This window comes from Adiantum capillus-veneris, chromosome 1 (assembly GCF_014529385.1).
Source record: "Adiantum capillus-veneris isolate H3 chromosome 1, ASM1452938v2, whole genome shotgun sequence".
Lineage (NCBI taxonomy): Eukaryota > Viridiplantae > Streptophyta > Polypodiopsida > Polypodiales > Pteridaceae > Adiantum > Adiantum capillus-veneris.
In genome coordinates this window covers 123,001,291-123,028,859 of record NC_140931.1, presented here as the reverse complement: position 1 = coordinate 123,028,859, position 27,569 = coordinate 123,001,291, and the positions used below count along the sequence as shown (strand labels likewise).

General features: G+C 48.8%; 1 protein-coding gene across 1 annotated transcript in view; it reads left to right on the top strand.

Moving 5' to 3' along the window:
• The window catches only part of LOC147465474 (NADH-ubiquinone oxidoreductase), a 35,308-nt gene extending 8,108 nt beyond the window's left edge, over window positions 1–27,200 (top strand). Inside the window, exon 2 of the mRNA XM_086520372.1 lies at window positions 26,894–27,200. Coding sequence (XP_086376498.1) covers window positions 26,894–27,048 — 155 coding nt within the window. The 3' untranslated portion in view covers window positions 27,049–27,200. The remainder of the gene's footprint in view (window positions 1–26,893) is intronic.
• The last annotated feature ends 369 nt before the right edge of the window (window positions 27,201–27,569 follow it).

Below are 27,569 nucleotides of genomic sequence, written 5' to 3'. Positions count from 1 at the left end.
CAAGAACCTTAAGACCCTCAAGAACCCAAGAACCCGAGAACCCAAGAACCCGAGAACCCAAGACCCTAGTGCATGGTCATCACCCGAAGCGGAATGGGTACTTCGCATATAGGTGGTGAGCATGAGAGAGCCGACGAAGAGTTCTCCCCACCAAGAGATTTTTCCGACCCTCCCCCTTCGCCATCTACGCCACGAGTTGTACCAACTTCTATGGAGGAGATGGTCAAGTTGCTGTTGGACACGATGGCACAACAACAAGAAACGAATCGAGTTGCGTTGGCACAACTAGCAAGAAAAGCAGAACAACAGGAAGCTAAGGATCGCGAGCGCGACGAAAGAAACGAAGGAATTGCCGCACAACAAGAAGCAAATTGCCTTGCTTTAGAACGCTAGCGCGTTGAACGAAACGAAAGAAAAGCAGAAAGAAAGGCCGAGCGTGAAGCTCAAAGAGGACTCAAGAATTGGTTCGACAAGTACTTGCCTCGAAGTCCGAACCAGCCAAAGATCGTGGGAGTTCCTCAAGTGGCGCAAGCCACGATGCGGATTCCAACCATCTAGTCACAGAGAAGTTGACTTTCAGTAAGTATGATGGTAAGATGGATGGTACGGTTATTCATTCTTGGTTGCATCAATGTAATGCTTATTTTGCGACAACTAAGAAGACAGGAAATAGCAAAGTTTTGACGGCTGCCATGTACCTTGCCGGTGATGCCATCAATTGGTACCACGCAGGCAAGAGGCACAGTTAGCCGCGCACCTAGAGGAAGCTGACGAATTTACGCGCCCCTTTCCTTCAATTGGGCTGATTTCCAAGACAAGCTCAAGGCGCGGTTTATGCCACCTCAGTACCTCGCACGAGTGAAGGACGATTGGCGTGCTCTCAAGCAAAATGGTATGCCGGTTATGTCTTTTTCTAATCGTGTTTTGCAGCTAGGTACCCAATTACGCAAGTCGGATGATGAACGCAAAGAGGCATTCCTTTTTGGGTTAGAAGACTATATCAAGTTTGATGTAGAAGTCTTCGACCCAATCGATCTCAATGAGGCGGTAGCGATTGCTCTCGCAGAGGAGATGAAGCACAACAAGGGAAAGCTTAAGGAGAACAAGACTTCCACAAGTACCTCGCAGATTTCTCAGAACCCTCAGAACGGTAAGAACGGTAAGAATGGTAACTCTTCTAACCAATCTTCCAACAGTCTCTCAGAAAAGAATTCTTCCAATGAACCTAAGGGTAAGGCTAACACAATTGCTAAACCTAAGCTGACTCCAGATGAAAAGGTAGCACAAGGAATTGTAGGAGGATACATCACGTTGGAAGATCAAAGCACTTATTCTAAGGAAGGTCGTGGTTTTCATTGTCACATTAAGGGTCACATAAAAAGAACATGTCCTAAGCTTGAATCGAATGAATTTAAAGAATCCACAGAACCCACTTTCTCTGTCAATGCAATTAATGATAACACGAGTGTGCCCCAAGTTTCTCTTGACCCTCCCATTGATGATTCTCTCATAAATGTTATGGTCAGGTGTCGGGGCAGCGTTTTGTTATATTGTTTGACCCAGGTAGTATGCATGATGTGATCAGTCCTCTCTTGTTGAGAGAGCCCGCCTAGAAGCTAGTCAGAAATCTCCTCTCAAGGTCTCTGGCTTTGTTCCCAGTATGGACGCTCTCATCACGCAGGAGTGTCTTGGTGTGTGGCTTGCAATTCAACGAGCTGCCTTCACTAGAAGATTTTTTGTCTCTCCTCTCTCAGGATGTGATATGATTTTGGGCATTTGATGGTTTCGTGATCTTTACCCTCTCATTGATGGGAGGCTAACACTCACTCTCCATGCCAAGAGTGATTCTCCCATTGTCATTCGTGGAGAGGACATTGTTCCTTCTCCCTCTCTCATTGCTAATATGCAGGACAAGATTGAAAGGATTGAGGAGAAGGAGACTTTCTCAGTCTCTTCTTCTCCCAAGCATGACACACAGGTTTTGCATGATAATGATGAGGATGATGATTTGAATGTCAATGATTTGCATGATGATTTGGATGACACTGACAAGCATGATGATTTGCATGATTAAGATGTGATTTCTCACAAGTATAATGAGTTGCATGAAGAAGATGTGATTGTTCACAAGAAGGATGATGTGTTAGTTGATACTTTCTCTAGTGAAGCTAACCTCATTGCAGAGACGATCAATCACGAAGACCCGATCTTGGCTCTCGAGCCTAGGTCCAAAGAACCCCCTCAGGAAGAATCGATCTTGGCTCTCGCGCCTAGGTCCAAAGAACCCTCACAAGAAGTATTATGTGTTCGCATGATTGATGCGCATGCATTGTTCGAGTGTTTCATTCGTGACCGTTTCCTGTATTTTAGTCAGCGTCTTTATGTGATCCCTTTTCCTAGGCATGACATATTGTACGTAGAGCACGTTTCACTCATGAATGAACACGAATGTATGCGGATTTTTCATGAAAAGCTGAAAAGTATGCATTCAAAGAAGTCACATTCCATGTCTCTTCCTTGGCATGACACATTCGTAGAACGAGCACATGAAAGTATGAGCACCAAGCATGGGCATTTCCGTTGTGAATTGCCACATTTGATTGCTCTAGATCAAAAGAGAAAGATTCGATCTCATTGTTTGCATGTGTTTGATGAACGGTTTGTCACTCTGTCTCTATGTTCATCTACATTGCATACACAGTCTTTAGAGAAGACGAGATTTTTTCCATTCACTTTACATGGAATGGGTATGTTCATGTTTTTGTGTTGGAAATGGTTTCATGAATTTACAGCCATGGAGATTCTTGAAAGAAGAAAAGAACAAAGAAGCATGACTCTCAACGAAGTTAAAGCATCGAAGGAGCCACAGAAGACTTTGTGTCGCTTTCGTCGCGGCCCAAAGAAGCAAGCGTTGCAGACCTTTATGAAGTTCAAGTACCGCACGACCCACACATCAGAGTGGGCCGGCGAAGAGTCCCTTTCAGGATTCCGGATGCTATTGGCGATCTCCCTCGACACCATACAGTTCGGTACTAGTACCTCACTTTGAAAAGGAGGGGATGTCACGTGACACATCCAACCCTATGTGTCCGTGGACAAGCTACAGTACGACAAGGGTTCAGTCAGTTTAGTCAATCTAGATTAGAAGTGATCTGGCACTTTTGTGAGTCTATTCGTAGACCGTGCATGCCCAGTCACTTAGTGTAGATGCATATCCTCTGGTTGCACACAGCATGATCATTAGCATTCCCATCTGAATCCATCAGGGGAATTTTCCAGTGCATTTAGCCTATTTTTCCTATTTTTGACATTTTTCACTTATTATTTTTAAGTGACGTTTGTTGGAAAGTAGGTAGGGCAAATTGAGTAAGTTTGTATATAAGCAAACCTAGACTAGCACTTTCTGGCAGAAGAGGCAGCAGGAGCTCCACGCTCAACAGGCACCTTCTCAGCAGAAACCCCCCCAGGAGACCTAGCGTTTTTGGAGCAGAAGCCAAGACCTAGCGTTTTCATGACCAGATCAGCCAGCGATTTGCTTTTGCAGATTCCGGCGACAGCAGAACCTCATATCAGCCTAGCGTTTTGCATTTTGCAGAGCAACCGGCGACAGCAATAGAATTCAGCCCCAGCGTTTTTGATTTGCAGACCAACCTCAGCGTTTTGCAAATTACCGCAACGGAACCTCAAGCAACACCAGCGTTTTCAGTTTTCAGCCTTTAGACATCGCAGAAGAACCCCCGAACCTTGCAGATCTCACCTTCTCGCAGCAGTTCCTCGCCGCACGGTCAGTTTCCGCAAGGTTTACAGTTTCAGCCCGGAAAACACAGATTTCAGCATCTGCGTTTTCAGCGCGTCGTCGTCGCATCGTCGTCATTGACATCGTCACCGACATAGAGTCAGAATTCAGCAGATAAAGATTTGCAGATTTCAGCCCTTAGAGTTTTCAGATTTCAGCCCGTCTCGTTGTCGTCCTCATCGCCGTCGACATCGTCGGCAAGTCCAAGCATTGTAGAGATTTGTGCAATCATAAGTAAGACCACTCTTGCCGACGAGAGTGGGGCCTTTGGAGGAGGGTTTTACAACGTCTCTGGTGTCGTATTCTCTTCTCTCTCTATTTCTCAGTCTCATACACTTTGACGCAGAGTGTCCATTCACTTTGTTTGTGTCCATTGCACTCTCTTACTAAAGGAACGGAAGGCTCTCCCTTCCATAAGAATAAAAGGAACCTTGAGCACAGTTCGGAGCACTCATCTTGAGCAAAGTTCAAACATTCATTCCGCTGTACCTTACATCACAATTCTCATAGGGAAGCGTCTGCAACATGGCACTGTAATAAGGATCATCGACGCCTCTTGGCCATTGACATTTTGCATCGTCAGTGCCATATGTGGTTGCTGGTCGGAAAAACCAGCCATGCCAAAATTGCCTTGTGGTGCCCCAAGCTGGCTCTGAATGCACTGAAAGCCTTGCTGCATACTGATATTACCATACATGGGGTTTGGCATCATGCCTTGCATACCCCCAAACACTGTTCCAGGCGCATAACCAACCATACTTTGAAACACAGATCCACCCCCAAAATCCCCAGGATGTACCATGGGTGGTGGAAAAACCTGATGCATTGCTTGGAAACTAGTTCCCTGTCCATTTAATGCAAGATGTGGACTCTGAAAGGTGGCGGGCTGAGGTGGCAAAAGCCCGTGGAATTGGCGTCCTAACCACCTGTTCATGGATGAAAGGAACTTGTCTTGGAGCCCCCGACTCTGCAACGTGCGAGTGCTCCCTATCTTGCTGGGACGCATGAAGTACTTGGGCTTGAGCCTCAACGAGCTCTACTGGTTGCGTGAGTTTCCTTGTCTGCTGTGGCACGGGTGGCGCTTGCAAAAACTCCATAAACCTTGGGTTCTGCACTAGTCGAGTGAAAACATTCACAACGGCCACCAACTGAGTCCTGAATGCATCATCTTCAAGTTGCCCAGCCATAAAGCCCCGCACTGGTGGAGCATTCACATCAACAAAAGGTACAAACAGGGGTGGCCTAGAACTCTCACCAACCTCAAACATTGTAGGAATTGCCTGCTTGTCTTGTGAAGAGGAACCCTCTTCCATAATGCCTTTCCCTTTGTTGGCCATAGTGTAGTCCCATGTTCTTGTACTCTGTGTCTTCGCCGCCAACCAACCAAGGCTCACTCTTTAAGGAAAAAGTGATTCTGTTCCAACGGAACCATGAAACCGGCCCGTAGGGTGGTAGACTTCGGCTTTCACCCGATTCTTCACTTGATAAACTTTACTTAAACTTCACGACACAGAGAAACTTTGCAAATGAACTTGTGACGGGAATTAACACTTCAAACAAAGCACGGCTTGGTAGCTAGAGTGCTCCCAAGTAGACAACGACACCTTGTAGGCCCCAAGACTGGCGCCCCTTTCGGTATTTCTTTATTCTTATAAAACTTGGGAATGAACGTGCAAATTCCTACGAGCTGTCCCGCTTTTACCGGGCTGAAAATGGCCTACTCTAGTCCGATTTCGGCAGCATTACCGCAGTAGGAGGTTTCACAGTCAAAATCCCCATGCCAAAGGTGACTTTCCTGGCGCACACAGACACTTTCCCAAACCTGGCGAGAATCTGCAGCACGCTGAATTCTCTGTTTTCTGCCCCAAAAATGCACCCGATCACCTGTACACTGATCCCAACGCTTCCCCAAAGCTCTTGGGGGTATTAGGGATCAATTAGGGTCAAAACCCTAAACCTGCAAAAATACACAGCGGGCTGTATTTTTCTGTTTTGGGTTCCGTTCCGCGTGCTGGTCGCATCTGTGGCAAGCCCTCGAGCTCCCGCACCTTTAGGGCTACTTGCCCTTTGAATCGGACGAGATTTCTCGCTTGAAATCTCTCCGAATTCAACTATACCTGTGCAGGGGATTAGGAACTATCTAATCCAGTACCTGTGCAAGAGGCTCTTGCCTCGGCAATCGCGCCTGAACCCATACAAATGTACATAGTGATGAAAAGCCCTCGAGCGAGGCATCACGTTTCTGTATTCAAAGGGAGACAGAGATGCATGAGAGCGGAATTATCGTGCTACATAAGACAAGGGAGAAGGTAAGCTTTCCATTAAAACTGTGAAACCTGCACCCACTACTCACCCGTGAAACCTGCACCCACTACTCACCCACACACTGTAGTCACTTCCTTAGCCAAAATCAGTCTCCCCTCTTGAAATGGGCGCCCCCTCTTCATGCAAGTTGGAAAAACTGCTCTGGAGCTGCCATGTGTCCACTTGCCTCTTTGGAGTTAACTTCCTAGTATCCACCGACTTATGAGTGTAACGAGGGGCCTAAATGACATTGAATCGAGCCTAGACACCCTTTTAGTGCTCGGATTCTAGTGTCGATTGACCTGACCATCTCGTGGCGACCTGCCCTTCTCGATTGTGGGTGAAACTCTCGGCCGTCGCCCGTTTCACATTGGCCACACAATGTCTGGCCATTTGTGACTTCAAAAAGAGGGTTCCAAAAATTAAATAAAAATCAATGAAAAGAAACCAACAACTAAGGTTAGTGGTTGCCACAGCCTCATGACACACCGCCTCCTGGGTACAATACGTGGAGCCCTTATGGATACCCCTACTATCCACATCTAGGATTTGCACTGAATCAACTCAAGATTTCAAGGATGATGGGATGAGAGTAAAATTTTTCACTTTTTCTGGAGTGAAAGGGAGGAAGAAAGCCTTACAGTTTCTTCAACAATTTGACAACATCCATGCTTTGAAAAACTACACGAAAGAATCAAAGATTTCTTGACCTACAGGATTTCTCAAAGATAATGCTATGCAATGGTGGAGTCCAATCGCTACCCAACCGCATGCTCCAAGGACTTGGCAAGCTTTCAAGTTGGGAAAACTGCTTTGGAGCTACCATGTGTCCACTTTGCCTCTTTTGAGTTAATTTCCTAGTACCCACCGACTTATAAGTGTAGCGAGGGGCCTAAATGACTTTGAATTGACCCTAGATGTCACAAGACGGGCACCACGTGCCAATAGAAAAGAACAGATTGAACAAAATTTTACCACTTCAATAACAATTGAACTGTGAGAGAGAGAGAGAGAGAGAGAGAGAGAGAGAGAGAGAGAGAGAGAGAGAGAGAGAGAGAGAGAGAGAGAGAGAGAGAGAGAGAGACGACTCGCTACACGGAGTGGTGGAATTCCACCCCAGAGAGTATTGGCCCCAAACCTTGGCGCCCCTTTTGGTATTTCTTTATATTGCATCAACACAGTACAAGCCGGTACTCCAGACTTTGCACCTTCTCGAGGAAGCATGCCAGAGAATGAGCCCATGGCCTCATATTTAAAGGCCCTAGGTCCAAAAAGGAGTTTACATGAAAAGCCTTCAAACTCGAAAGCATTTGGTCCAAAAGCAATGCCCAAAATCTGCCAGCGCGTTTTGTGGAAATCCGTACAACTGCCACGTCAGCACTGTTAGCGGATTTTGAGGCATGTCCGTACATCTGCCACGTCATCAGTCCACGCGCGTGCGCGTGTGTGTGGGTCTTGCTTTATTTTGAATGTCTTTATGTCACTTGGGCCCCATCGGACGTGGTCTTATAAGTTGGTAGGACTTCTTCTTCTGTTGCTTGTTCTTCTTAGGGTTTAGGCCCCTCTGCCGTGATATGAAGGTTGGCTCTGCTCTTCACTGTCCGGACACGTCAGCAGTTTGTGACACTAGACACCCTTTTACTGCTCGGATTCCAGTGCCGACTGGCTCGACCATCTCGTGGCGACCCGTCCTTTCCGATTGTGGGTGAAACTCTCGGCCGTCGGCCGTTTCACACTGGCCACACAATGTGTGGCCATTTGTGACTTCAAAAAGAGGGTCCCAAAAATTAAATAAAAATCCAGGGAAAGAAACCAACAACTAAGGTTAGTGGTTGCCACAGTCTCGTGACACACCGCCTCATGGGTACTATACGTGGAGCCCTTATGGATACCCCTACTATCCACATCTGGGATTTGCACTGAATCAACCAAAAGATTTCAAGGATGATGGGATGAGAGTAAAGTTTTTCACTTTTTCTGGAGTGAAAGGTAGAAAGAAAGCCTTACAGTTCCTCCAACAATTTGACATGCTTTAGGAAACTACACGGAAGAACCAAAGATTTCTTGACCTGCAGGATTTCTCAAAGATAATGCTATGCAATGGCGGAGTCCAATCGCTACCCAACCGCATGCTCCAAGGACTTGGCAAGCTTTCAAGACAATTTTTGCACGAAGTTATGTGACCTCCCTGTCCGAAGGCCAGATTTTGTCAGAATGGGGAAACTTGAAAATGGTTGCCACGAAGACCATACAATAGAAGGCTCCTCGACGTTTACCTTCTGGTGTTTTTCTTCAAGTTGATTCCCTTGGAGGACCAGTGCGAGCGATATACCATTGGACTGTCATCACCCTTACAGGAATACTGTCTTTCAAAACAAGTATCGACAATGCAAGAGCTAATGGACCATGCTGCGGTCGGCTACAAGTTTATGAAAGGGAAGCTAGAGTTTACTAAAAAAGAAACTCTGGCAAACACTCAGAACTCTCGGCCACAACAAAGAAACCCTTGGGAATCTCCTCGTTTCATTGACATAAAGTCAATGAGAAACCTTGTTACAAGAAGACAAATGCTTTGAATGTTTTCAGACAAGGCATAATTACATTTCACGTCCTCAAAGAACAGATACATCCTTAGAGCAACCTCCGGCTCCAAGAGTAGATAGAACCGTAGGACCACCTCCGGCTAAGAGAGCTAGACCTACAATTGGACTTGTACTTGATATTCATGGCATTAATCTCAAACGTTCTAATGAATTGGGTAGAGCTTATTGAAAAATCAATGGCTTGGAAACCCTTATCTTCTTTGACCCGGGAGCTACCAAAAATTTCATTCATCTTGACTTCCTTAAGTAGATGGACTTTGACTATGATTCATAGGGCGGAGAACTTGAAGCCGAGTCAGCCACTGGGAAAACTCAGAAGGTGGTATCTTTCATTGGTGCTCAAGGATACCATGGAAAAGCAAATTTTCACATTATGAAGTTGGGCAATTGTGACGCTCTCTTGGGCATGCCTTGGCACGACAAGAATAAGCGACACTCCAGAAGGACAAGCGAGTCATCCTTAAAGTTCGACCGTGTGAACAAAACCTGAATGAATCTTCTAATTGGTTTGTATTTAGATACTTTTTGAACTTTGTTAATGAAAGTACTGTTTGTAATTTGTTTGAAGTGGATGTTATCTGTTTTAAACTTGTCTTGGTGTCGATTTGAGTTTGTTTGTTTCTAGTTTTGATGTTGGTTTCAATGGTTTGTATTTTATTCCTGGGAGGAGTGTTTATGATTGTTGTAAACCTCTGAACGACGCAAGCCGGGTGTTTGAACGTTGGGGAGCGTTTAGTTCTTAAAAGGCAGGAGGAACGAAGGTCACTTTTCCGTACTAGTAGTGGCAAGTGAAAGTTGTGCATATCAAGGTAGTTAGGTACATAGTGTTCGGTACAAATTCGGTACGTAAGGTACGTAGTACAGAATGGATTGAGTTTTTAGGTACGTAAAAATTCGTCCTTTTTTCCACAAAGCCTAAAACTGAGAGTACTTCATACATTTACTTATGTATTCACCAAGACTTCAAATAAAGACTAGCAAATCAACAGTACACCGTTACAAATGCCAAAAATGGAGTCCATGACTCTAACTGAACAATGAAAAGGTAAATCTGAGATTAGCCAACCATTGACCAACGTCTACAAACAAATAGTATCAGATGTCTGCTATCATGGTCACATAAAACTAAGAGCATCAAAATAAATACATAATGAATCATGAAAATGATAAATCCAAGACTGAAGTCTGGAGTCCCGACTCTAATAAGTAGTAAGCACTAAAAACCGCACACTCAGCTGAAACAGGGCTGAAATAGGACTGAAATCGGCTGAAATAGGATTGGGGGACCCACTAGGAGACCCAAAACACCCCCCGGGAAAGGAAAAAAATAAATAAATCTGTGTACGGAACCTATCCGTATGTATTGAACTGTACGGTACGGATAGAATCTGTACGTACATACGGATGCAACCTTGGTGCATATGCTCTTCGATTCTTTGGGATTGTGTTTGTGCTTTTTGCAGGGACTCACTCCATCGTGGAGAAGGAGCAAGGAGGCTTCAGCCTACGCTTGGGGGACTTCCGGAAACGGATTCCGAGACAATTTGCAGAGCTCTGATGCTCAGAGTACAAATTGGAAGAAATTGAGAGCTGGTCTCTCGGGATTTTCTTTAACGGGAAGGAAACGACCATCAAGTTGAAGATCTAGAACAAAAGGGTTTCTCCGGTTCTTGTGCTTGTAAAAAGATTCTCCTTGAATAAAGATTCTCTCTAGGGGGGGGGACCAACCCATCTTCTGGTCCTTAATATTGTGTTGATCTTCTCCCTCGTCTCTTTTGGTCAATATTCTATTTATTTTGAGTCTTTTGATTATTCGTGTGCTGCTCCCACTCCTGTTTGTGACTGCTTGCGGAATTCTGACGCTCAGAGTACAAAGTGGAAGGAATTGAGAGCTAGTCCCTTGGGATTTTCCCTAATGGGAAGGAAACGACCATTGAGTCTAAGATCTAGAACGGAGGGGTTTCTCCGGTTCTTGTGCTTGCAAAAAGATTCTCCGTGAATAAAGAATCTCTTTGTGGGGGTGGGGGGGGGGGGCAGCCCATCTTTTGGTCCCCTATAGTGTGTTGATCTTCTCCCTTGTCTCTTGTGGTCAATATTCTAAATTTTTTCAGCCTATCGATTATTCATGTGTGCTCTTATTTGTGTTAGAGAGAGTGTATCTGTTTGAGAAAGTGTCACGTGCGCGTGGACAAGCTTCTGCTATAGTCTAGCGCTAGTCATAGTTTAGCTTGGGGCGTAGCCTGACCCCCTTGTGAGCCTCTAACAAGACGTGCATGCCGAGGCAGGTCAGGTCATAGTTGCATACCCCCTCTTGCACAGTACAATCAATCGGCATATAGGCATTCAAGTGTGTGAACTGGCTGAATAGATGCTGCTTGACCCAGCTAGAAACCCATATATATGCATGCCCAGGGCGCTTGAGAAGCGCAAGAAAGGGAGAAGAACCAAGTGCCTCCGTGCCGGCAATACCCAACACCCCTTTTCCTCAACAATATCTTGGCGTTTGTCGACTATTCAGCCAGCGTTTTCCATCAGCAATTCCAGCGTTTTCAGCATCAGCCATCGGTGCCCTTGCCCTCACCATTCAGCACTTCGCCTCGTCGTTGCAGATCCTCAGCATTTCCAGAAGCCAGCATCAGCCTTGCCAGCGTTTTTGCATTCAGCTGATCGCCAGCAAACTGCAGATTTCAGCCCTTAGACCATCAGCATTTTTCAGTTTTCAGCCTATCGCCGCCACCGTCGATAGCGGATCTGGCCATAGCCTCGTCGCATTCGCAGATTCTAGCAAGCATCCCTAGCATTTCAGCACTCAGCCATAGCCTCGTAGTACATCTCTCCCAAGTATCGTTGTCGTGGTCGTCGTCGTTGCGTCGCAGTACCCCAGCATCTAGCACCCCTTGCGTTTTGGCTTGGCTCTTGCCTAGCTCAACGTAGGGATCATCAGGACCGCTGTGTCCTTAGCACCCAAATACCTTCAGTACCCAGCGGTATCCGCAGTACCAAGCACCAACAGTACTAAAGTACCCCACAGGACCCCTCAGTATCTACCGCAATACCCTTCAGTACCTCATCAATACCCAGTATTAGTAGCATCATACCCATCAGCATCTCAACATTTAGCATCATTGTATAAGCATTTGTGCAAGTAATAAAGCGAGCTTTAGCAATAGAGCAAAGGGGCCCTTGAGGGTGGTTGGGACCCGACATGCCGTGTCGTTTCTTTTCTCTCTCTCTCTCTCTCTCTCTCTCTCTCTCTCTCACCAAGACGTGGCAACTGTTAACTATGTGTCACGTAACACATCCAACCCTATGTGTCCGTGGACAAGCTACAACATGACCAGGGTTCAATTGATTCAAGTCAGTTTAGAATAGGAATTGATTTGACACTTTTGTGAGTCTGTTCGCACACCGTGCATGTCCGGACACTTAGATTATATGCATATCCTCTGGTTGCACACAACATGATAATCAGATTTCAGTCAGAACCCATCAGTAGCATTTTTACAATGCACAAAACCTATTTTCCCTATTTTTGACATTTTTCACTTATTATTTTTAAGTGACTTTTGTTGGGAACTAGATAGGGCAATTTTGCTAAGTTTGTATATATAGAAAACCTAGCGCTAGCACTTTCTGGCAGAAGAGGCAGTAGGAGTACCTTGCTCAACAGGCAACTTCTCAGCAAGACCCCCCCAACAAGGCCTAGCGTTTTTTGCAACACAGCATCACACTGGCGTTTTTGCACCATAGACCAGCCCTGGCGCTTTTGCACAGTAGATCAGCCCCGGCGACCACAGAGCATCAGAAGATTTTCAGCCCTAGCGTTTCTGCATTTGCAAGACACCTCAGCGTTCTTGGAGATCTTCGCGACGGAAGCAGCCCTAGACTCAACGTTTTCAGTTTTCAGCAGTTAGAACCCGTAGAAGAAGTTCAAACCTCGCAGATCTCACCTTCCCGCAGCAGATCCTCACTGCATGGTCCATTGGTCAGATCCCGCGAAGTTTGCAGATTCAGCCTGGAAAATGCAGATTTCAGCATCTGCGTTTTCAGCGTGTCGTCGTCGTACCGTCGTCATCAACATCGTCTTTGACATAGAGTCAGAATTCAACAGATAAAGATTTGTAGATTTCAGCCCTTAGCGTTTTCAGATTTTAGCCCGTCTCGTCGTCGTTCTCATCGTCGTTGACATCGTTGGCAAGTCCAAGCATTGTAGAGATTTGTGCATTCATAAGTAGACTGCTCTCGCCATAGAGAGTGGTGCCTTCGGAGGAGGGTTTGACAACATTCTGGTGTTGTATTCTTCTCTCTCCATCTCTCAGTCTCCGCACCTTCATTCACAGAGTTCATCCACTTTGTTTGTGTCCATTGCACTCTCTCACTAAAGGAACGGAAGGCTCTCCCTTCCGTAAGTAAAAGGAACCCTTGAGCATAGTTCGGAGCACTCATCTTGAGCAAAGTTCAACATTCACTTCCGCTGCACCTTACATTGGTATCAGAGCTTTGGCAGTGTTCTGTATCACTCAAGGAAAGAACCACAAGAATTTTTTTGCTTGTTGCGGTCGCATGTAACCTAAGTCCTCTTGGGCGTGTCAATTCCTAACCGTGTTTTTGAAGAGTGACAGGAAACCCAAGAAAGAAGGGCTTGTCCAGCCTGCCCTTGTGCCTCTATTCACTCATTGAGAGTGGACCGTGCACTTAGCGGCCGGCCAATTGACGTGAGGTGGGAAAAGCAACCTTGGTGTGAGTGCAAGGCCGCCAAGGGGTGCGCCCGCGGAAAAGAGCAGAAGTCGGGTGAAGAGAAGATCCTTCTCTAACACAGATTGCAAGCGAAAGAAGAACCGCAAGAACCCAAGAACCTCAAGACCCCCAAGAACCTCAAGACCCACAAGAACCCAAGTTCCTCGTGAACTTAAGAACAAAGATCACAGTGTATGGTCATCACCCGAAGCGGAATGGATACTTCGCATGGGCCATCTGGGTGCACCTTGGACCATTGTGAAGAAAGGCCTTGGGCGCTAGAGTCGCAGGAAAGCCTCTCTGCGCTCCCGCATGCCGTCGGAGCTGCCCTGAAGTCTCTCGAGCTGACCCCTGAGAGTATGAATCAGCTCCAACCAAAAGTCACGAACAGTCTTCGCCGATGGGACAGGGCGAGCCTCGAAGATGCGAAAGCAACGGGCCCGCCAAATGAACCAAAGTGTGAGGCCTCAAATGAGCTCCCAACACACCTCTCTCTCACTGAACACTCCTGGGGGGGTAAGCTCTGTGGCAGGCTGAAGTGTAGGTCGACCCCTTGGATCACTATCATCCTGCTGGTGGAGGCTATCTCAAAATGGAGCGAAGGGCCCATGAGGGTGGACCAGGCCGCAGCACCCCAAGTGTATTGTCGCACTGTGGAAAGAGCTGGCATTAGTCGAAGAACCCGAAGCCAAACCTGCTATGCCATGGGGCAGTCCCACCCGTGACGCTAACGCTCTAAAGGATGGTCACAAGCTACACAGGCTGCCGAAAAGCCACTATGTAGCTGTAGCTCTGTGTGCAACTAGCCACTAGAACAAAGTGACTCGCCTCGGGTGTATGGAGTCCCACAACCGCTCTCAAAAACTTGACAAGAACTTAGCTGTGAGACCCTCCTCCTGCCAATGAAGTGCTGTAACAGGACGAGCCTCTCTTCGTGCCGCCAGTATGTGGCGCTCCAGTTGAACTGTGTACTTAAAGAAGGGGATCCCAGGGTGATTGACCGAAGAGAAGGGGTCTCTCCAAAACCACTCTCCAGGGTCCCACTGCACTCCTGCCAGAGGGCAGCTCTCCCAAGCCCAAAGCCGTGAGCGGCCTGTCTCAAGATCTACTGAGTTAGGATCTACGACACAAGTCCTCCTACAGATGCCCACTACTCGTATCCTCTAAAAACAGCACATTGCAACCTGTGGAGCCTCTACTGAGACTCTGTGTCGGCGACCCTCTGGAACCGGCCTGTACAACGTAGATGGCGCTACTATTTCAATTACTTGTTAACTTTACACAGAGCACTGAGAAGGGAAGAGAACACAGTTGCGTCCAGCGACTAGAATGTCACTGCGCACACGAGACCAACACCCTGTAGGCCCCAAAGACTGGCGGCCCTTTCGGTATTTCTTTATTCAAATTAAGGTAGACGATCCGACCACTTAGCACAAGCTTTCACAAAGCTGTCCAAACCTGGCGAGGGCTGAAAACGCAGGTTTTCGACCTGATTTTGGCAGCATAACGGCGCAAAAACCCCTGTAGGTCAAAAGCACCTGTCTAGGACGGATTCCCTCACTATCTGGAAGCTTTCTGGTGAGCTGTCCCAGAAATTCAGCGGGCTGTAATTCCCTGTTTTTCACTGCCGGGTGCCCAAAAGCCTGTACACACATCCCAAGGCTCTCACGAGGCTCCCCCGGGGTTCCCTTGTAGTTTAGGTGCGAAACCCTAAAGCTGCAGAAAAACACATCAGGCTGTAATTCGCTGTTTCGGATCGTTTTTAGCGGAGCGAACACGCCTATGCGTGTCCCAAGGGCTCCCGCACGCAATGGGACAGTTCTCCTGTGAATTGGATGAGTTAACACGTGAGAAAACTCTCTGAACTCGCTATCTTTCGCGGTGGAACTGTGCGTACCTGTGGGGGATTAGCAATTAGCTAATCCGGTTCCTGTTCAGAAGGCTCTTGCCTTGGCAAACGCGCATAAACCCTAGAACTGTACATGTTCATCTGAGTAGCCCAACTAGTGGGGCATTACCATATGTGCCAAAGGGGAGAGAGAGATGCACGAGAGCAAGTCATCGCGCTACATGAGACAGAGGAGAAGGCAAGCTTTCCATTAAAGCTGTAGACCTGCACCCACTACTCACACACACACTGTAGGTCACTTGTGAGTAAAAAATCAGCCCCCTCTCTCTCTTGGGCGCCTCCTCTACCTGAGGTGTCCTGTAGGCAGCTCTCCTCCTGCCAAGTGTCCAGTTTGCCCCTTTGAGTTAATTCTCTAGTTCCCACTAACTTATAAAGTTGTAAGTGACTTTCCGAGTGGCCGAGACTTCGTTTGGTAGGCACAGGCTTCCATACTTATCAGAATTCAGTGCTAATTGGCGTGACCAGTTCGAGACCGCGACCGACCCAGACTCCTGATGTGAGAAACCTATTCGGCCGCAGCTGTTTCACACTGGCCATGCAATGTCCACTTGCACCTTTTCAAGGGTCCCGGGGAAACAAGTAAAAATAAAAATAAATAAAAATATATAGTACTTATTTATTGAAGGCAACAGGAAAAATACACCTCCTGGTGACACCCTCTCCCTGAATCTCAAAGAACATGGGGGGTACAGACTCCGAGCAAGCACGAACTGCGTTGAGGATCTCCAATTGTGTGAACGTCCCCATCCATCTGGGAGCTACTGTCTCTAGAGGGGTGAGCCAATCAGATGGTAAATCCTCTGTAATGTCCTGGCACATGCTCTGCACCCCTCTCATGCCTCGTAGCTGGATATTTATGCCTCCTCGGGCAAATCTGATATCTGAAGCCGATCACCGAGAGTATGGGCTGGGCCCTTTGCCATGGGACCCCAAGAAACATGAGGCCTACCACCAGCCAGGTGGTCTCTCTGAGTGCTAATCATGGGGCTCCAAACAAGGGGCTGTCTCAAGCGCTCCTCCGTGCAAGTGGGCTGGTGTTACTCCAGGCCACTCCTCAGCTGCTCCCAAGACCGAAGCAGGCTCGCAGAACCCATTTTCATTCATGTGCTTGCATCTTTATGGGTAATCCTTTACCCATTTCGGATTTCCTCCTCAGACCAACGGAATATCCCCTATCTAATGCTCCCGTCACCCATCCCGTGATGCTATTCGTTACTCGGTCTCTCCCACCGAACGTACTAAACTTCTTCACGATGCTTAATGACACCCATCATATGACACATTAGAGATGTCCGTTCGTGATGGCTTTTATCAGCTCTAGTAGATCTAGAGTTCTTAACTTACCATTTCAAGGGCACACATTCAAATATCCTATTTTTATTAAATTGAAATTACTCAAAAAATAAGAAAAAAGTCCACATGTAATGGAGATAACGCACTCGCTACTGCTGCTGCCCCCCCCCCCCCCTCACTGTGCCATCGCTGACCCCCCCCGGCTGCCCCTACGCTGCCTCCACTCCCGCCTACCCCAGCGCGCTTGCCCCCCCCATTCCCGCCGCTCCTATGCTTGCCCCCCTCTTGGTATTGCCTCGCGGGACCGCTTGCTGCCTGCCTGCGCGTTGCCATACTCTCCCCCCCCCCCCCCCCCCCCCCCCCCCCCCCCCCCCCCCCCTCCCGCTTGCGCTCCCACACAGTTTCCAGCTGCTCCACCCCCCCCCCCCCCCCCCCCCCCCCCCCCCTTTTTTTCCTGCATATTGGCTTGTGTAGCTTTTGTCCTTTTGGGCAAGTGCTCGGCGCTCGTCTGCAGACCTTCTCCACCGCTCGTTCGTTTCGCCACAGCAGTAGACACAGATGGAGGCTCTGGCTCCGTCCCAAAGGGACTCGCCCGAAGCCCCCTCGCCCGACCCCGCTGAGCCCACCATCCGACTTGCTCTCTCGCCGACAGAGCAAGCGAGCCTTGCCGCAGAGGTAGAACGATTGCAGGCGACTTCTGTCATCTGCAAGATTCTCGCACCTGACCTAGCAGAGAAGAGCTGCGTGACCTTCTCCAGGCCCGCCTTCTCGCAGAGGTGGGCAAGATCCTGGACGTGCAGATACTCGGACGAGGCTACTACCAGATCGAGTTTGAGACCTCCGAGATGGCGTCCAAGGTCATCGCCATGAGTCCACTGACCATCCGAGCAGCACGTGCCCACTTTCGACAGTGGAGACATGGTTTCGACCCTGCTTCGGATGTTCTAGTAGAGGAGGTAGACATTCCCATCTCGGTCTGCTTTCCGGGTTTGCGGAGGGAGTACTTACCACTTCTATCCAGGATCGGCTTAGCCATTGGGACTGTCCTGGAGACACCTCGTACGACAGCATTAGTAGCTGCCAAGGCGGCTGGCATTCCCTCAGTTCGAGTTTTGGTCAGAGACACTCACACGCTCTCGAAGGTTATTCTTTTGCCTCGGGTGAGTGGGGACCGCGGGTTGGTTTAGACAGAGTGGAGTATTCGGGCCTCGCGAACCAGTGCTTCATTTGTCGACAGATGGGCCATCTAGCGAAGGCCTATCCACGGAGGAGGCCTCGGCCTACACCACAGCCTCAGCCCCAGCCTGCCAGGGCTGGCCCGCAGCCATAGGTAGAGACAGCGCACACATGCAGAGCCACCCTCCGAGCCTGGGGCTCCAGCGGAGGAGGGATGGCAGTAGGCCCGTGGTAGACGACGACAGGGGCCACAGCGTTAGCCTGGTACTTAAAGTGGCCCTTCGGCGCTACTCAGCAGCAGTGGGTTCCCATGGGGAACCGCTTTGGTCCTCTTGAGCAGGAGGAGGTCCTTGCTCGAGCCCCCACCCCAGCTTCACCCTCGACAGCCTCTCCCCCCCCCCCCCCCCCCCCCCCCCCAGAGTTCCCCTCCTCTTCCTCATCCTCCCCCCGCCTTCTGCTCCCGCCTCCTCTTCACCTCGCCCCTCTACCTCTGTCGCCCCCTCGCGCCCCTCTTCTCCACCGCTTCCCCCAGCTCCTTCTCTCCCCCCTCCTACTCCAGTTCCACAGTCGACCCAGGGGGCAGGGCCTTCTCCGACGGCTAGGAGATCTCTTGGCAGCGCCTTTGCCACGAGTCGCCTAGCGAGAGAGGGTCAGCCTTTCCCGCAGCCTCTTCACCTCGCCCCTCTACCTCTGTTGCCCCCTCCCGCCCCTCTTCTCCACCGCTTCCCCCAGCTCCTTCTCCCCCCCCTCCTACTCCAGTTCCACAGTCGACCCAGGGGGCAGGGCCTTCTCCGGCGGCTAGGAGATCTCTTGGTAGCGCCTTTGCCACGAGTCGCCTAGTGAGAGAGGGTCAGCCTTTCTTGCGGCCCCCTCTGCAGGTATAGACATCTTCCCTTGCAGCTATCCCTCGTGGTCTGACGAGCATTGACATCCGGCGTCGTTGGGACTTCTTCGACTACGGCTTCACTCGTTTTCTCGGCGATCTCTCAGCAGACCATGAGGCAACCTGCTTCAGGGTCCATGCTCTGTTCCTTGCCGCTGGGGGAATAGAGGCCTTGGACTCCGCTGTTGGTTTCTCCTTCCCCCTTTGCGGCAAGGCCCAGACAGAGTGGACTCTCGACTGAGTGTTGGGATGGTTGCATACACAGGTCCTAGAGTTCTCTCACCACATGGGAGAACTAGGAGTTACAGACATGCTACAGACTTTGTGGCCATTGTCCAAGTTTGCGGTGACACCCCCAGACTCAACAGGATGTAGGCACATTGTGGTTTACTTCTTTGCTGATACACAGTGTTTGCCATGTTATGTATACATTCATGAGGACTCCTGGACAGAGGAGGTTGCTTTACGCACGGCTCGCTGTTTGGGCTTGGGCTAGGCACTCATTGCAGTCACGCCTATCTAGAGGACGCTCGGATGCGGATTACTCCCCATCCAAGCCAGCCTCGAAGATAGCCCGTCTAGCTGCTGCGGCATCATCTGTTCTCTCTCACTCCCCATGAGGATCGTCTCATGGAACGTGCAGGGACTAGGTGGGCCCGAGTTTCAGCGTCAGCGGGGCCGATTGCGTCAGGAGCTTCAGCGTTGCCTTGTGGGAGGAGAGATTGATCTCCTTATGCTTCAGGAGCACCATCTGTGTGAGAGCCGCATTCGGCGATGTGGTCAGCTTTTGTGTGGACGATATGATACTTTTTGCTCAGCTGCTTTTGGACGTGGAGGCATCCAGGGTGGGGTATGTATGACTATTGCGGACTCATTGCAGCAGGCCATTGTGGGCAGAGGGATTATTGTGCCAGGCAGGGCTTAGTGGATTACTATGCAGGTTCAAGGTGGCCTAGTGGGTTTCCTGAACATCTATGTGCCCAATGTGGCGAGTGCTCGTGTAGAGTTTTGGTCACAGATTGTTGAGTCTCTGCCGCAGGCAGATCATTGGTGCATAGGATGGGACTTCAACATGTTGGAGGACCCTTCTGATAGGATTGGTGGCAGCCATGCTACTATGCATGGAGTCGAGTTGGCAGCTTGGGAGAGGTTTTGTATGACTCTGAGGGTCTCGGATACATGGCAGCACTCTGGTTTTGTGAGGCCACCAGACAGTCTTGCCTTCTCTCGATCGGACCGCAGAGTGGGAGGAGTGAATCTATCGCGGATAGATCGCTTCTACACTAGTGACCACTTCAGTGACTTGGGAGGGTCAGTGGGCATCCTGGCAGGGACCTCCTTCTCGGACCATGCACCAGTGATGCTCACAATGGCAGACAGGCAGAGGAGTGGGAGCACGATGCGTCGCATCCCAGAGAGGGTCTTGTTGGACTTAGCACTCAGAGAGAGGGTAGAGGCTCTCTGGACAGAGAGCATGGACAGGCAGGCTTCTCCTGCTGACAGAGTGGCCTCAGGCCTAGCTCAGATTAGCCATTTTTTTCTTCAGGAGTCTGTGGCTCGCCGGGCTGCAGCGAGAGAGGCGGAGGAGTGTCTCAAACGGGGCATTGCTTCATTACAGAGGATGCAGGAGAAGCATCCAGACAGTCCTTGGTTGGAGGAGCAGTTACAGCAGGCTCGACAGGAGCTTGCTAGCACAGAGGAGAGGCGACATGAGTTTGCTTTCCACCGACAGGCATCTCAGTGGACTCAGGTGGGCGACAGAGTGACTGGTGCTTTCTTTGAGACAATGGGACCTCGGCACTCGCATGCCAAGGTCAGTCAGTTGAGGAGGCCCGACGGGTCAGTTGCTTGTGAGCCTGAGGATATGCGTGTAGTTGCTACTGACTTCTACCGTGAGTTACTGTCTGCAGAGCCCCAGTCAGAGCGGCAGGATGCATGCAGGGAGCAGGTTTGGGCACAGATGCCTTGTCTTGTGATTGAGGAGATGCGTTAGAAGCTAGAGATGCCACTTCAGCTTGAGGAGCTGCACACGGCTCTTAGGGCTCTCCCCTGTGGTAGCTGTCCAGGTGAGATGGGTTGACTCCCAGCTTTTTCTTGGAGTACTGGGACCTGCTTGGCCCAAATCTCTGTAGTGCTTTTCAGTACATTTTGCACACAGGAGTGATGCCTGCCAGCATGAATGAGGGCCTGATCTACCTCATTCCCAAGGAGGGTGGCTCCTTGGATGAGATTCGACAGTGGCGCCCCATCACCATCCTCAACTCAGCCTACAAAATTCTTGCCAAGGCTATGAGCTTGAGGATTCAACCACTTTTAGAGAGCCTTATACATGGGACCCAGACAGGTTTTGTCAAGGAACGCAGTATCCTTGACAACATCTTTACTTTTTGGGAGGCTTCTGCCCTGGCACGGCTCCGTGGTGAGGACCTTGTGATTCTTCTTCTCAATTTTGAGAAGGCATACGACAGAGTTGACTGGGACTTTCTAGAGGGCACTCTACGCAGGATGGGCTTCTCAGATGCTTGGATCAGAGGGGCGTCAGCCTTGTACAGACAGGCTCATAGTCAAGTACTTTTGGCAGGAGGTAGAGGTGATCGCTTCATGCTTACATGCTCGGCCAGACAGGGCTGTCCTCTTGCCCCCTTCCTCTTTCTGTTCTATGCGGAGGCGATGAGCAGGTTTTTGGTGTCACAGTAGATTGGTCTACGGGGCTTAGCACTCCCTATTCGGGGAGATGAGCTACTGGACGCTGAGTTTGCCGATGACTCAGCCTTGTACTTGGATGGCTAGGAGGCCAACCTTCACAAATGTGAGCAGGCTTTGGAGACCTTCTGTTGTGCATCGGGCGCACTGATCAACTGGAGAAAGACAGTGGCTTTCTCGGTTGGTAGTGCTCCTGTGCCAGATTGGATGCCAGGAGAGGGTTTTAGGTGGATTTCCCCAGGGACTGCAGTTCGGTACTTGGGTTGTCAGGTTGGTTTGAACTTGTCTCCCGAGTAGCAGATTGCTCCCCTTTTCCTGTCTATCAAGAGAAAGTTGTTACATTGGAGCTCAACACGACTTTCTCTGGCTGGCAGAGTACTAGTTGCCAACCAGGTGTTGTTGGCAACTATGTGGTACATCACTTCCTGCTGGATCTTCTCGAGTTCTTGTATCAGCCAGGTAGAGAGGCTGATCAGGAACTTCCTTTGGTCAGGACATGACACTCAGATAGCCCGAGCCAAGGTGGCTTGGCAGGTCATCACGCTTCCTTGTTCTCAGGGAGGGCTTGGGATCATTGATCCAGCACAGCAGAGCAGAGCAGAGCCCTTCTTGGGAAGTTCATCGTCAGAGGACTTCTTCCAGGTGAGGAGCCCTGGAAGGAGTTCTTGCTACAGTAGCTTCGTGCCAGGGTGCCTCAGTCAGGAGGCCCTTGGCAACCTTCGACCAGATGGATCTTTACAGAGATGCGCAGAGTTGGTTTGAGCAGGAGACTGGAGGACTGCTTCGCTGTGAGTTTGCTTCGATCTTGGGAGCTCTTACGGCGTGGCCAGGAGCAAAGACAGTCGACGTGCACGGAGGAGTGCCTACGGCAGCCCCTTGTCTGGAACCCCATGGTTAGCACTCAGAGAGGCCACTTGGTTGGTAGTCGGCCTCATGTTTCCTGGGGTCCCATGGCAGCAGGTCCAGCGCGCTCTCTAGGTGACTGGCTAGAGTTCACAGGTTTGTCAGAGGAGGTGCAAGGGCTCCAGCTACAGGGCATGAGAGGGGTGCAGAGCATGTGTCAGGACATCTCAGAGTCAGTTCCAGCTGAGTGGCTCATGCCTCTCGAGCCAGTAGCACCATGGTGGATGGGAGCCTTCACACGACGGGAGGTTCTTATCTCAGTCAGGGCCTGCTCAGAGATTGTCCCAGCCCTGTTCTTCGAGCTTCAGGGTGGGGGACGACTACAACGAGTTGCAGTAGAGGCCCCGCAGGTAGCAGAGTGCTGTTTTCAGAGGATCCGAGTAGTGGGCATCTGTGGGAGGACTTGCGTCATAGACCCTGACCCAGCAGCTCTTGAGACTGGACACTGGAGGCTGTGGGCTTGGGAGTGTTGTCCACTGGCACGAGTACAATGGGATCCTGGTGAGTGGCTATGGAGGGACCCCTTCTCTTTTGCAGACCACCCATGAGTCCCGTTCTTTCAGTACACTGTTCGACTGGGACGTCATATACTAGCAGCACAGAGAGAGGCCCGCCCCGCTGCAGCACGCCATTGGCAAGAGGAGGGTCTCACAGGCGAGTTCTTGGCAGCCTTTTGGGAGAGGTTGTGGGACTCCAGACAGTCGAGGCGAGTCACCTTGTTCCAGTGGCTGGTCGCACACAGAGCTACAACAGTAGGGAGTTGGCTAGTGCATAGTGGTCTCTCGGCCGCATGTGCAGCTTGTGACCATTTGGTGGAGAGTTAGCGTCACTGTCTTTGGGACTGTCCCTCGGCCCAGCAGGTATGGCTACGAGTTCTTCGGCTGATGCCTGCTCTCTCCACGGCTCGACAGTACACTTGGGGGGCAGTGGCTTGGTCCACCCTCACGGGCCCGGCACTTCAGTTTGAGCTATCTTCCACTAGCAGGATGATAGTGATGTAGGAGGGGCGACCTACACTCCAGCCTGCTACAGAACTTACTCCAAAGGAGTGGTGCAATGAGAGAGAGGAGTGTTGGGAGCTCATTAGTGGCCTGACACTTTGGTTCATCTGGCGGGCCCGTTGTTTCCGCATCTTTGAGGCTCGCCCTGTGCCACCAACAGAGACTGTTGTGACTTTTGGCTAGAGCTGATCCATACTCTCAGAGGACAGCTTGAGGAACTACAGGGCAGCTCCGCCCGACTGCATGCGGGAGCGCCACGAGGCTTTCCTTTGACTTTGGCGCCCTGGGCCTTTCTACACCATAGTCCAGGGTGTGCTCAGATGGCACTACCGTCCACCTGTGTGGCTCTTCCTTCCTCCCATCTCTTGATTTAGCCTCATTGTATATATGCTGTTTTTTCATTGGGAGAGTCTCCCCATCATGTTTGTTGTAGCCCTCTCTTGCAGAGGTGGTTGTAGCCCTATGGGCAGTTTTCATTAACTAATAGAAGGATCTTTTTCTCGGAAAAAAAAGAAAAAAGTCCATTTAGCAACATGATGTATGCTCATGTGTGTGCGCATGTGGTGTGTGTTGTGTTTGGGAGCATATGTAAGAATCTAGTTCTACACCCACTATTGGGATTGACGACATTAGTAGGGCTGTTGTGGTAGTTAGTCAATACTTTGCATGATGGAGCTGATGGTTATATAGTCTTGTGGGCGACTAACATGGGTCTATACCTTGCACTTTCCTTTAAGGGTGAGTCTGGGCTTATCTTGGATTCATCTAGGTATATATATGTTTATCAACAGTTCTATTAGAGTTCTTTTAGATACAGATGTAAGTAGGAGATGATTTTTCAGTTCCTTTTCAGTTAGGTGCCTATAAATTGAAAGGCAAGGCCTCAGTTGTAAATCATATGATGTGTGATCATTGTGCCCGCGATAGTTAAATACCGCAAGGGCTGCCTAATGGGACACTCTCTGAAGGAGAATTACGCCTCTGTAGTGTCGTCTCTAGTGACTGAGTGTGAATTTCGAGTTGTCTAAATTTTGTTTCAAGTGATTTTCCCATTGGCACGTGGTGTAGACTTAATCACTGTGGTATCAAAGCTCAGCAGTTTGCTTTTTCACCAAGCAAACGGGTCCTTTTTCTTCTACAGATGTGCAACAGGATTAGTTATGGAGTTTGAAAGATATTTGAAGTTTCTCGTCAACAAATTACACAATTTTCTTTCCAAGCAACCACAAGGTAGTTTACTGCAGTTGCAGTGTCTTCAAGAGTACTTGAGTTATGTGAATCCTCAAGTTATTCTACTGGTCCCACCACCAAATCTACCTAATAGTTCTAGAGTTTCTACTCAGAACTTGGGTGAATCCTTCTCTACTCCACTTGGATGTGGTTTCCACATATGGTAGCAAGACCTACAGTTGCACCTTCACTCGTGGAAGCATCACAGCTAGAGTACCCATTCTGGAAAAAATTATTATGGATAACTCCCACATTATTAGAAACTGCCACCTCCTTCTAAGGCTTTCAAGGATGGTGGTCCTACAGTGAAATTCTTCAACTTCTGAGACAGAAAGATGGTAGCCCTTTAGTTTGTGCAGCAGCACGTGCCCCTGTGGCAACTACACCTAAGATCAAGATCTCGTGCTGCAGCCTTTCTCAAGGACAATGTTATGCAATCGTGGAGTGCAATATCAACCAAACCTCATGCTCGGAGCACATGGCAAGGGTTCAAGATGATCTTTGCCCGAAATTATCTTACATCTTTCTTTGAAGTACAACTAATTGCAATCTGGGGCAACTTAAGATGGTCTCTACCAACACATTGGAAGACTATAATCAGAGATACTAGGATATGTTTCTTCAAGAACCCAACTTTATAAGATCAGCGTGAGGGTTACACTTTTGGCTTACCTTCACCACTACAGGAGTACCCACTCTCAAAGCAGGTTCCCACCATGCATGGACCATGGGGCTGTTGGTTATATGATGAAGAAAGGCAAACCTACTTTTGAATGCAAAAACCCAAAGAGCCTTCCACTGGCCAATCAACTCAAAACAAATTCACTCCTAGATAGCAACGGGGTCAAAGTCCTCATCGTACTCAACTAACTCACTCTAAACAAAGGGAAACTCTTAAACAAAAAGGTAGATGCTTCGGATGTTTCCAGATAGGTCATAGAACGTAGGATCCCCATATAACTAGACAAAGGTAGACCCTCCCATGTCATACAATTGCTAGCTCACTATATCTGCAGTATGGAAGTACGGGTCAACACAACCTCCCTTGCCTACAGAGCCGACTTCTCAGAATAGGCTTCCAAGCAAGAGTGGTGATATTTGATGCGCATATCATGGTATCAAAGTGGTCACAGCTAGGAGTCACCGTGAACAACACATAGGCCCGGGGTGCTATCAATGTGCTACCATTAGGGAGAGAAACCTCAACCCCGTCAACTCTCATGAGCAACATAGGGCGGGTTCAGACAAAGTGTTACCTTCACAGGCAAAGAAACTCTGCCAATCCTCATGAGTAGGCATCTGTACCTTCCCCTCCAATAGCTATCTTCAATCAGGTGAATCAGCATTAACAATGTCTGCAAGGTCTGTGGCAATCCCCATCCGTATCATTGCAATGAAACCCACATCATGGCAATGGGCATGGCAGTAATGAGGATGTAGGCCCTTGGTCCTGCTAGCCCAATCATTGTGCATCTTTCTCCTAGGCCTAGTGCCTCCTTTACTATCCGGATAAGACGACATCGCAATCCAATGAGGAGGAAGAGGGGTCCTGTCTCCAAGCCCATGCCAAAGTTGCAAGTTCTGGAGATGCTGCATCAAGGATAGAGACGTGCGCTGAAGGCCTAAGCAACTTCCAAAGGATGTTGTGAAGGATCCTCATTCTCGGGCATGTCCGGGTGCACGAATGCAATGCTACATGCACCTGCTCCACTATCAAAGACTCCTTGGATCTGAGGATTTCGAGTCCTTAACGTCGTGGACTATGTGTGAGGGCTGATCGATTCTGAAGTGACTCATCCTATCCTGCTGCTTGGGGTTCCATTCTTCTAACTTTTACAATCACTACCAAGCATATAAACTTGAATGCCCAATGCCAAATTATGTTGAAGAGCATGAGAAATGGGCTTATGTATGGTAATGAACCAGAACTTCTGATGAATAACAGCTGGATATTACCGAGTTTTGAATTTTGATTTTTTTGTCTTTATTGCGCTATTAAGTCTAACCTCATGAAGGTTGAGGTTTATCTCTACTTTACGAGGGAGATTTGAATCTTAGGTATGTGTTCACAGATCATTTCTTCTCTGCCAAGTAGTAAAAATCTCTGCCTACTATTAAGGCTAACCTTTATTTTAAGAGAGAGATTTGAATCTTAGTTATGTGTTTCATAGAGCATTTCTCCTCCTGGACGTAGTATAAATCTCCATCTCCTAGTGTACTGTCCAATGTCCAGGTTATGCATCTATTTTGGACTGGTGGTGAAATGAAGGGTGCACTTTTTTGATTTTTGATTTCATTGTCTATTTGCTTGCCTTTTTCATCAAAACCGTATTGTATGGCTCATTCGTTGTGCAGGCGTGAGTTGGAATGTGAGAGGCCCATCAATGTACACAGCTGGCTTGCTGGGATTAGCTGGAGGAATAATGTATGCTTATCAGAATTCGGCATTCCGGCTGATGGGACACTATCCCAATTATGAAGATCTTCCAAAATACAAGCTCAAAAAGTAGTCCATCCTAGACATTGAATTTTATAGCACTTGTTCTAGAATTTTAAATGATATACATTGCTTAAGGATGGTGGTGCTATTTCTCAGTTTCCCCACTATCATGCTCTTTTATCAGCATGTTCTTTCATAATTTAAAGAGAGGGATGTTTCTCATGTGAGTGTTCTTCCTAATTGACGGTTTATTTTGTAGTGAAAGTTTTAAGCCCATTCATTTTCTTGATGCAAAATGATTTCAGTAAAGACTTGTGACTTAAATGCTGTGAAGATCTACTCGGGTGCCACTCCCTCACATAACTTTTTGCGAATGTGTAATAGAACTGTGGCCGTGCACGCGCTCGCGCGCGTGTGTGTGTTTTTTTGTGTGTGTGAGAGAGAGAGAGAGAGTTGTATTTAGAGTTTCCATCGTATACTAGGGACTTGTGAAAAGCAGATTTTCTGGTTCGTGGTATCTGATTATGGTCAACTTGACCATAACCTATGCAATTTTTTTATCACGCGAGGCACTAAGTAGAGGATTAGCTC